This window comes from Sinocyclocheilus rhinocerous, unplaced genomic scaffold, assembly GCF_001515625.1.
Source record: "Sinocyclocheilus rhinocerous isolate Xijiao unplaced genomic scaffold, SAMN03320098_v1.1 scaffold160, whole genome shotgun sequence".
NCBI classification, from domain to species: Eukaryota; Metazoa; Chordata; class Actinopteri; order Cypriniformes; family Cyprinidae; genus Sinocyclocheilus; species Sinocyclocheilus rhinocerous.
The window spans coordinates 273256-285157 of record NW_015624563.1 but is presented as its reverse complement, the minus strand read 5'-3'; the positions used below and the strand labels follow the sequence as shown (position 1 = coordinate 285157).

The following is an 11902-nucleotide window of genomic DNA, read 5'->3' as shown; positions in this document are numbered from 1 at the left end:
AGATTAAACAGCGCCAAAACGGCATTTATTGTTTGAATACTGCAATACAATGGACAGAATTTGAAATCTGAGACTTTGTTTCATATTAAAAGTACCAAAGCACAATGCTTATTGCGATATTTTGGATGGGAAGTGCCCTTCAACGTTCCGTCCATTAACTGAAAACAGGCTAGACTAATCGATTCTTGGGATTTAAGAATCGATATTGTTCCGTAAAAATGATAATCGATTAATATCGAGATATCGATATTTTTTACCCAGCCCTACTAATTACCTGAACTTTCCAGTGCTTTTTTTTTTTAAAGCAGGACTTCAGTACATCTTCATATGTCATTTCATTATTACTCCTATTGTTTTTTTTAAATATGGTTAAAGTGTACTGCTGAATTTACTGACCAGCTTTTATGATAACCTAAAATATAATGTCATTTCTCTTGACACTTTTCATGTATGTCATTTATTTAAATGTATTAGTAATTACACATTTATAATGATGACGTTACAATTTTGTATATTTATAATAGTGTATATTATTATAAACTTTAATATATGAACTTTCGATGTAATTGCTAATAACACACTAAAATAAGAATGATAATAACCAAGTACTTTACATGTGCTGTACTGTGTTAGTCAAAATCAGTGCACTTCTTTAAAGCACAACAAAAGATTATTAAAACATGTAAATGTAAAACTTCAATAATGCTTATCAGTACTGTACATACCGATAATCTCACCAAATATTAGCCAGCTAATCAACCTATCTGATATAGATCACTAATAATAATAACAACGTCATTAAACAGATAAGTACAATTCACAGTTTTCAGTCTCGTGACCGGCTGGAAGATCTGGCGGGCAAAGCATCCATAGAACTGCAGCACAAGCCCGTCAGTTTTACATCTGTTCCAATCCAAAAATATTTAGATCACCTCTCTCAAAAAAAAAAAAAAGAAGCAAGTTTTGGCCATTATCAATCCATATAAAGCACCCGCCGCAATATTTCAATCAGTAAAAACAGCGGGACATTCTAAAATGTTTAATGTGAAAACACTTAAAGTGGCTTTAAAACAGTGATATTAAAGGGATAGTTCACCCAAAAATTAAAATTTGATGTTTATCTGCTTACCCCCAGGCCATCCAAGATGTAGGCGACTTTGTTTCTTCAGTAGAACAACTGATAGACTGCAACGGTTTGAGTTAAAAATCTTCGTTTGTGTTCTACTGAAGAAACAAAGTCGCCTACATCTTGGATGCCCTGGGGGTAAGCAGATAAACTTAAATTTTTCATTTTTGGGTGAACTATCCCTTTAAAGATCAAATTCAGTACACATCTTTTTGATGATGCATGCTTTAAGTTTATACAGAAAAGCAGATGGGCTCGGAACATGAACGCAATGCGCTAAACGGTTAAGTGTTTTCTTTAAAACGGTTTTCTATGGGAAAACATTTAATGTGAAACTTTGCACATTGCGTTTATATTCTGGGTTCATCTGCTTGCCTGTGCAAAGTCTGCATCATCAAGGTGAATTTGGCCTTTAAATATCACCGTCTTACTACATTACTACTTAATGCAAACCTCATAAAAATAACTGGCGGTCAGTGGAGGAAAGCCTTGTTTTGCCCTCCATGTGGGCGTTCCTGTAAGGGTGTGATGTCACGTGAAAACTATGAAGAGTTTGCTGTGGTGATTTTTCAGTCCTGTTGATCGGACACTGACCAGAATCAGAACAGTCCGAGAGTACGTGTATGTTGTTAAAAACGCGGAACATCATTTTATTCCACACAACAGTCAAGCATTACCGTTAAGTCTATTATCCACCAAGATGCAGATTCGCCACGTGACAATTCTTACGCAAATGAGATTGAGGGAGACGTTAAGTTTGTTTTGATTTATTAATTTACTTACAATAACAATTTAAAATGTATTAACTTTTACGTATTCACTTTTACATGTATTATTAACTGCATTATATGCATTTTTACTTCATATAAATAAATATAAATAAATATTAATACAATTCTTAAATCGCTATGGGGGAGCCAGGCCCCCCTGGCCCCCCCACAAGCTACGCCCATGGTTTTAGCTGGTCGTCCAGCCTGGTTATAGCTGGTTTAAGAGGGGTTTTGGCCACTTCTACTTCCAGCTTAAACCAGCTTAAACCAGCTAAGACCAGCCAACCAGTTTAGGCTGGTTTTAGCCGTTTTTTTTTTTTCGTTTGTTTCTTTTTCAGCAGGGAGGGTTACAAACCACAAATCAAACTACATTTAAAGAAATAATAAATAACAGCTCACATTAAAAATGTGGCTAAATTAATTTAATTAAATCGAACGTTTAATGGAAGAACCCCTTCTTTTTGTTGTTTATGTAATGTACGTGTAAAACGAAGTAAAAACGATCGTGTCACTGTTACTTATTTAATATTCATAAACTAATCTTTCACCGCATTCATTAATTCGCCAGTTGACGAGCTCCCGCCTACCAGTATTTACCTTGTAGCCAATCAGAATGCGCTATCAGGTGAACGTCTACTTACGTAATTATTATTCACAAGCCAAGCTTTCATCGTATTAGTAATAGCAGTAATGGTTTGCAACAGTGTGAAGGTAGGAGTTGCATCCCAGTTTTGCACGTCGCACGTATGAATTTATAGGCATGCAATGTTTATCCTCGGCATTTCTGTGACTCGAGCGGCTAGAAGGTATTGTGGTTTCTGTTATTTAACTCACTTTATGCGCTTTGACTGGGTTGCCATTACTATTTACTATGAACCGAATGCATGAATGCGACTGGGCTCATTTAAACAAACCATACATTCTCTGACTTACTCTGTCATTCCTTACAAAGCTTTAGTATGAGAGGATATCTGGTTTTAGTCAGGTTATCTTCTGAAAACCAGGCAATGCAACTGGTTTCACTGTTCTGTGCTCTGTTTCAGCTTCACGGCATGTGTTGGACTTTCCTCAGTATGTTTCTCCATGTAAAGAGGTGAGATTGGCGAGCACCGAGGCTGATAAGCGCCTGTCGGGTTTTGATGTGGAAGTGAGCATGAGGGCCGATGTGTTTCAGAGACTTATAGCCCTGCAGGTACCACAACTACAGTATAATATTCTGAATAATTCTGCTACTGTGCACTCATCCATTTTAATTTTTTTTTCATTTTCTTCTATTTATTGTTTTCTGTATTATCCTTCTATATTATTTTATTGTATTCTATTTTACTCATAGCACAGTGCAAAGAGTACAGGACATGAGCTGAATGTCATCCATTTGATTGACACTGCTAAACGTGTCTGAGTGTGTGTGCACTAACCTCTAGCCTTGTGTTCTTCTCTACTATTTAGTATGCAAAGAGCAGTATGTCAAATGAGCAGGATGTCAAAATGTGCAGTATTCATGCAACAGTATGCAAACGGCCCCAGGATGATTCTTTATGGGATAGCCTAGTTCATCCAAAAATGAAAATTCTTTCATCATTTACACACCCTCATGTCAAACCTATAAGACTTTTGTACACAATTGAAGATATTTTTTTGAAACCTGAGAGATTTCTGTCTGTCAGTTGAAAGTCCATTCTATTAAAATTTTCAAACTTCAAAAACTTCATAAAGAAACCGTAAAAAATACGGTTAAAGGCAGCTTAAACCCGACATACTGTAATGAGACTTAGACAAACCTCATTGTTTCTTGTGTGTTAAGCACGCTATGCATGTGCGTTGATCAGTGTTTATAACATAATATAATATAAACATATAAACTTTATATTTGAATAAAAGCCTAAATTATATCTGTTCTTCAGATACAGCTATTGTTTTTTTTAGTAGACCTGCCCTTCGTCCAAGTATGCATACTTTTTGCTATATAGTTGATGAAAAACAGTATGTGATAATGTTAGACAAGTAATAAATCTGAATTCATAGTATTCATAAAATAGCAGGCGAAAAGTAACCAGATGACAGCATGGCGGATGTAGAATGTCCATATGTTATTCATACTAACCATATTCATAATATATAGGACATACTTTTTTAATGGTCACAAAGTAAGTTTCAAACCAAATGTAGTGCCTTCTAGACAGTATGTGATTTTGGTCACAGCTTTGGATTGAATTATTTAATTCATATGGACTTTTTGAAGCGTCAAAGATTTGGTGTAAAAGACTTTCAATGGAGTGACAGAAATCTCTCAGGTTTAATTAAAAATATCTTCATTTGAGTTTTGAAGATGAACAAAATAATTCTGCCACCGTGCACTTATATTTATTTTTTATATTTGTTTATTTATAAACTTAGTCCATAAATTACTCACCCCCGAGGCATCCTAGGTGTATATGACTTTCTTCTTTCAGATGAATCCAGTCGGAGTTATATTAAAAATGGTCTTTGATCTTTCCTGGAGCTGCTTCCATGTACAACAGTGAGCACAAGCTAGAGTAAATTGATTATTACGTTTTAAATATGGTTATTTTTCTTACAAAAACGCATCGATTCGCTACAGAAGGCCTTTGTTCACCCCCCCGGAGCCGTGTGAGACACTTTTTTTTATTTTTTATGGATGGGCGCTTTTTATTTAACTTCTTTTGGACTGATGCATGCAACACCCGCTGAGTGGCATTAAACAGCTTGAAAGATCAAAGACCATTTTTAATATAACTCCGACTGGATTGATCTGAAAGAAGAAAGTCATATACACCTAGGATGCCTCAGGGGTGAGTAATTTATGGACTAAGTTTCATTTTTGGGTGAACTAACCCTTTAAGGTTCAAATGGTCGTCACCGATAGCCTCGTGGGCAGCGCGTCGACATGTAGCGCCATTGCGCTTCGGGCGTCCCGTGTTCGAGTCCCGGCTCGCGGACCTTTCCCGATCCCATCCCCCCTCTCTCTCCCACTTCGCTTCCTGTCTCACTACTATCCTATCAATAAAAGGCAAAAACGCCAAAAATAAATCTTAAAAAAAAAAGGTTCAAATGTATTTTAATTTATTTAGGCTCAAGTTTCAAGTAGCATCTATAACAATGTGCGATATCGGATGCAGCTTTGGTTTAAACCGCTTGATTCAAATGGATTACTTTTACAATATCTTTATAACTCCATGAAGTGTGAGAGTTGTGGTGTAATACACCTTAAATAGAGCACAGGAATCTCTCAGGTTTCATTAAAAATATCTTCATTTGTATTTCAAAGATGAACTAATGTTATGGGTTTGGAACAAAATTTGTATTTTTCCATCTCATTCCATTTTCAAAGTTAATTTAAACCAGTATTTTTAACCCTATTAATTAATATTGTTACCACCTGCTTATTACATGCTTATTGTCTTGAATGAATGTACATGTGTTGTCGTTTTATGATTGGAGGTCATATTAAGTCATTAATATCTGTCAGCACTCATCAATGGAGAGCCTAATCTCTGGGTACTAAAAAGTCATTTGGCGAGTTGGCGACAGGTCCAGTTTCATAGAGGTGCCCCATAAAATGAGGCATTTGGCAGTGTTGGCCGAGCCCATTGAGGCTTTATCCAAAGCCGTTTCATATTGCTGATTCACAAATTGAAATGATCATTTCAGTGGAAGTCTGTCTCTGGAGTGAGCAGGAGACTATTTTCAGGCTGTCCTCTCTCCAGGGCTGTTGAGCTGTAATGAAATGATCACACCATTTCTTCTGAAGGCCAGTATGGAGGCCTCACTGTCCTCGTTGTGACCCTGTGGAAGTCTCCATTCACAGGAAAGCGTGTGTGGGGCCCATGTACTGTAGGTTTGGCCCATTGTCAGAACCGCAGCAGTAAACATAACTACAGGCATTCACAGCATGAGGCTCAGCATTTCCCACTTTATCTTTACAGGAAAAACAATCTGGTGATTTATTGCCTGAGTCGGAGAGATTCCTGGGACGACTCATAAAATTAGGGAAACGGAATGGATTGCACTTGTCCAAGGATATACAAGAAGTAGGTTTGTTTTGCTTGTTTACTACAAACTTGTATGTGCGGATGAATTCACATATGATTCTTTTAAGTAGAGTGTCTCTATTTCTATTGCTCATACTTTAAGTAAGTGATTTGAACAAACTCTTTGGTGTGTAACTCGGCCTCATTATGGAAATTAACAGCCAAGCATCTGCTTCTAAAATCCTAGCAAGTGTTTTATTTTAATTTTTTATTATTTATTTATTTATTAACCCAGAAAACAGGGTTTATTATTGCAAAAAGAAACTTGGCACTGAAAAAATCTATGTTTAGAAATGATATGATAATATATTTTTTAGTGCTGTCAAACGATTAATCGCGATTAATCGCATCCAAAATAAAAGTTTTTGTTTACATAATATATGTGCATGTACTGTGTATATTTATTATGTATATATAAATACACATGCATACACCTATATATTTAGAAGAAAATTACATAATTTACATATTTATATTCATATAATTTATATTATATATAAATATATTTCATATACAAACGTAACATATTTTTCTTAAAAATATGCATGCATGTGTGTGTATTTATATATACATAATAAATATGCACAGTACACGCACATATATTATGTAAACAAAAACTTATTTTGGATGCGATTAATCGTATGACAGCACTAATTTTTAAAAATAATTCTAATAATAAATGTACATTTAAAATCATGTATAAAATATTTGTTTATACATATAAACAACTTCATTTTAAGTAATAATATTAAAATGATAAATGTAAATCTAAATTATTACATTTAAATTAATTTAAAAAGAAAGCAATTTTTACTTTGCAGGGTTCTCTGGGTCTTAAAAAGTCATCATTTTCCCTTCCTCAAACTAAAAATGTCTTAAATCGAAGCAGAAAGTCTTAAATTCATAAAGTCGTGGCATTAAATGTTGCATGTACTGCAAATAATGAATATCCTCCTCAGTATTTTTGTTTTCCAATGCAAATATCTACACATCCTTAAATCAAGATACAACTGAACATATGAAGTCTTGTTTTATGAGAAATTAAACAAAATTAAGTGTGTTTATGCTTTAAACAAGAACAATCATCGGTCAGTGGGGTATGAAAATGGTTTCCCCTTTGAATTAAGATTTTTCTGACCCCATTGGCAGATATTTGTTCTTGTTTTAATCATAAACTCACTACATTTTGATCTATTTCTCAGAAAACAAGACTTCTTATCTTATGTCGCCTTGCTTCTCGTGGCCTGACTGGGCAAGCAGAAAAATCCTTACTGTCCTTGAAATTCTACAGATCTAGTTCTTGATTATTTTTATTGGTCTTTCAATGTTTAGTCTTTTTCACTCAGGAAATCAAGTCAATCTCCAAGCAAATTAGTGAACTCTCCATTGACTTCAACCAAAATTTGAATGAGGAAAATACAGTACTGTTGTTCTCGCAAGAAGATCTCGGTAAGCATGGTTTTCATTAATATAACAGCTCTTGTAGAGAATTCATCTCAGACACAATTTTCCTCCATCCCTTCTCAAGTGGGTCTTGCAGAAAGCTACATGAATGGTCTTGAGAAAGCAGAAGATGGGTGGTATAAAGTCACCCTTGCGTATCCGCACTACTTCCCCCTGATGAAAAGATGTCATGTTCCCGAAACCAGGAGGAAGATGGAGATGGCCTTTCACAGCAGGTGCAAAGATGTAGGTTCAACTCGTGCATTTATAACGAGACTTTGAATCCTATGATTCCTAAAAGTCCTATAATGAATCCTAAAAGTCATGTTCTGGTTGCACTATTAAAGGGTTAGTTCACCCAAAAATGAAAATTCTGTCATTACTTACTCACCCTCGTGTTGTTCGAAACCCGTAAGACCTTCGTTCATCTTCGGAACACAATTTAAGATATTTTTGATGAAATCTGAGGGCTCTCTGACCCTCCCATAGACAGCAAGGTAACTACCACGTTCAAGGTCCAGAAAAGTACCAAGATGATCGACAAAGTAGTCCGTGTGACATCAGTGGTTCAACTGTAAAGTTACGAAGCTACGAGAATACTTTTTTTGCGCAAAGAAAACAAAAATAACGACTTTATTCCACATTTTCGTCTCTACTGTGTGACTTGTGGACGTGCATTCACGACAGTATCATGACGCGAGCGTGTGGCGGCGCTGACCCAGATCCGGCGTGATGACGTAAAAAAGTCTTTATTTTTGTTTTCTTCGCACAAAAAAGTATTCTCGTAGCTTCGTAACTTTGTCACATGGACTACTTTGTCGATCATCTTGGTACGTTTCTGGACCTTGAACGTGGTAGTTACCTTGCTGTCTATGGGAGGGTCAGAGAGCTCTCATATTTCATCAAAAATATCTTAATTTGTGTTCCGAAGATGAACGAAGGCCTTACGGGTTTGGAACAACACGAGGGTGAGTAATTAATGACAGAATTTTCATTTTTGGGTGAATTAACCCTTTAACGTTTGCTCGATGTTTCCAGGTGAACACTGCTATTCTTGAACAGCTGATTGAGTTGCGGGCAAGGCTAGCCAAACTACTGGGCTTCAGCAGTCATGCTAATTACGTGCTGGAAATGACCGTGGCCAAAAACTCTGAGAATGTGGCTCGATTTCTTGGTATGTCTCTTCTCTTTTTGTTGGGTTCTTCCTGTTGCGGATCAGCGCTTTCATTCAGGCACGCACAGGTTAAGTCTGGAGTGACGGGCCGTTTGGTGACCCTTGTCATCATGTTCTGTTGTTAAAGTGACATGACAAATGTATGATTTATCATCTGTCTGAGACTCGCCTCATGGATATTGGTTGTGTTTTGCTGTAGATTATGACTCTTTTATATTGTAGTTTAGACTCTTTATTTTTATTTTTAGAACCATATTACAGGCCGGTTTACTTATGTTGATGTAATACAAATTATATGTATTAATAGACAAATATATAAGCTTCGGCAAACTGGTAGTTTCCTTTATTTTAAAATCTTCCAAAAGATTATTTTGGATTTGCTTAGTGAGTTCTGAATAAAACTTGGTATATGATATATATTTGTTTGATTTTAGCAGTTTTGTAGATATTAGGATCAGCATCTGACTCGATAAACCATATTGGTCCATCAAAACACAAATTTACTGAAATCATGTAAACATTATGTACTCAAAAATATCTGAAAACAGCTCTGATCACATCATAGCACCTGATCACCAAGTCTCTGCGCACGTGAAGATACATTAAAATTCTGACATTTAATGTTTTAATAACATTGTAGGAGATATAAGTAAGATTCTAAGATTTAATTTTTAATGTATGAAAAACATCTCTTGTTTATTTAATCAAAACTGCAGCGAAAACATAAAAATTGTGACATATTATTACATTTTAAAGGGGTCATATGACGTTGCTAAAAAGAACATTATGTTGTGTATTTGGTGTAATGAAATGTGTTTTCGCATCACTGTTGTTTTCATACTGCGTGACTATCTGGGGTAGCATTCAGTTGTTGCTGTGTTCACACTGCACGATGGAACGACGACAGGAGGTTACACACTGCATGACTTTACAATAGGAAGAATCGCTGACAGCTCTGTCTGGTGCAGGGTTGCCAGGTTTTAGCTACAAAACCCGCCCAATTACTACTCAAAACTAGCCTGAAAATAGCCCAATTGCTTTCGAGGGGGTCCGTTTGTTCAAAATACAAATTTTTTTGCGGGGTTCTCCTGGTACAATTCACATTCCAGGGGCTAAATATCACGTTATTGTGGTCGCTTCAACCTGCTGACATAAAAAACAACCGGCGGCAATAGCGGATTTGGCAACACTGGTCCGCAAACTACGTTTCATATAACTCCTCCCCGAACTTCCCCCTGCCCTGTATCTTGGTCTCTCATTGGCTGTTGGTCATCGCTGATGTAGTTTTCAGTCAGAACTCATTTCACACAGCGTGATTGTGAATCGCCGACAGCTCCAGATATTTAGCATGCCAAATATTTCACGGGCGTCGGCGACGCATCGGCGATTCCCTCAGATCGCGTCTTTGATAATTTTTTTTTCTGAAAACAAGACAATTTTTACTTGTCTAGAAAATCCTTCTTGATTTAAGAATTTTTAGATATTTTGGCTGGAAACAAGACAAAAAAATCTAAGATAGAAAAGCATTTTTTGCAGTGAAAAGAGGACGATATCGCTTCGTCATCAGGAAACACGTTGTTCTGGAATGATTTGAAGAGCATGAGTTTGAGGTCTTGCCCAGATTCCCCTGATCTCAATGCCATCAGGCATTTGTGGGATGCTCTTCTGGTACAAAAGGTCCATCTGTGGTCACTTCACCTCACAACGTGCAGGACTTTAAGTATCTGCTGCTAATGTTTTGGTGCCAGATACCTCAGGGCATCTGTTATAGAGGCTTGATTCGGTGGGTCATTGCTGTTTTGGCAGCAACAACATACTAGGCTGATGATACACGGGGCAACTTTTTGAGCAATTTTGCCGGGCAACTTTTTTTGAGCAATGTTGCTTGGGCACTTTCCCATTGAGAATGGGCAATAAATTTCTATCTGGATATTTTAGATCGGTCGTGGGCCCTGTGTCTCACTTGGTTGCCCGCTGAGGTCAGCATTTCCCAAAATTGCCATTGCTCAAAAAGTTGTCCGGCAAAATTGCTCCAAAAAGTTGCCCAGTGTATCATCAGCCTTAGGCAGGTGCTCATGGTATTTTAGCTCTTTTGTTGCAGTTTCTACATGAATATACATGTCTACATGACCGTTATATAACCGAAATGTTTTCACGCTCAATAGATGAGTTGTATAAGAGGTTGAGACCAGTTGGCGAGCAGGAGCGGCATTACCTGCTGTCACTCAAACATGCTGACTGTGAGAGGCGGGGCTTGGCGTTTGACGGACAGCTCCACGCGTGGGACATGCCCTACTACATGAACCAGGTGGAACAAGTGAAGTTTGCGGTGGATAAGGACAAACTGATCGAGTACTTCCCTCTGGAGGTGGTGACCGAGGGCCTGCTGAACATCTATCAGGATCTGTTGGGTCTGAGGTTCCAGCGGGTGGAGGACGCTCTTGTGTGGCACGACAGCGTCAAACTCTACTCCGTACTGGACTCTGTGACTGGAGAGGAGATCGGACAGTTTTACTTGGACTTGCATCCCAGGTAAGCCATTCAAGATGAAAAGTCTTTCTTTCTGCTCTGAAATGGCCAGCATGTGTTATGTTTTGGATTGTCTAATTGGTCTTGCCTAACTAGCAAAATTTCCTTGGTTGACAACCTTCAGCAAGTTGATGAATAGAATAGCTACTGTATGCTGGTCCATCAAAGTCATGCGGTGCAACCAACATGCTGAAAAAAACCTTAAAACAGGAAACGATCATATAAGAGAGGACCCTGCAGGCCCTCATATCACTTTTTATCAACATCTGTATGTCTCTTAAAATATCAGATAATTTAACCTTTTTATGAGAAGGCAAGTCTAGTTCAATTGTGAAATGTCTTGTGGTGCAACTCCTGAAAACAAGTCTATTTTTAATTTTTTTTAAAGTAATATACGTATAAATAATATATTTTTAAAAAAATTTAGAAACTTTTTACCTTGAAAAAAAATATTTAAATAAATAATGATTAGAAAAATAATGGTTATGGTGTGTTCAAGGTGTAAGGAAAATATGTTATTACTTAGTACATTTTTAGAGACATTACATTGAAACTTTTCTTAAAAATTGTTTAAAAGTTTAAAAACCATATGAAATCAAGCAGTTGAGGACTTGGCACATATTTTAAACTAGATTTGAAAAATATTTTTCCTTTTTTATTATCATAAACACTCTTATATCTCAATTACCCATAAATCACCAGGTGTTATCATTGTAAACTAAAACTATTAAAAGTAATTTTATTCACTTTATTTGAAATATAATAATAATATAACATTTGAAATAAAATAAAATATTTATTTATATTT

The 11902-nt window shown here is 36.5% G+C and overlaps 1 protein-coding gene across 1 annotated transcript in view; it reads left to right on the top strand.

The window, feature by feature from the left end:
* Positions 1-2509: 2509 nt before the first annotated feature.
* Positions 2510-11902, top strand: part of nln (neurolysin (metallopeptidase M3 family)) — a 14178-nt gene continuing 4785 nt past the window's right edge. Inside the window, exons 1-7 of the mRNA XM_016556267.1 lie at positions 2510-2537; positions 2940-3088; positions 5844-5948; positions 7295-7397; positions 7477-7637; positions 8430-8565; positions 10731-11097. Of these exons, the coding sequence (XP_016411753.1) occupies positions 2510-2537; positions 2940-3088; positions 5844-5948; positions 7295-7397; positions 7477-7637; positions 8430-8565; positions 10731-11097 (1049 nt within the window). The remainder of the gene's footprint in view (positions 2538-2939; positions 3089-5843; positions 5949-7294; positions 7398-7476; positions 7638-8429; positions 8566-10730; positions 11098-11902) is intronic.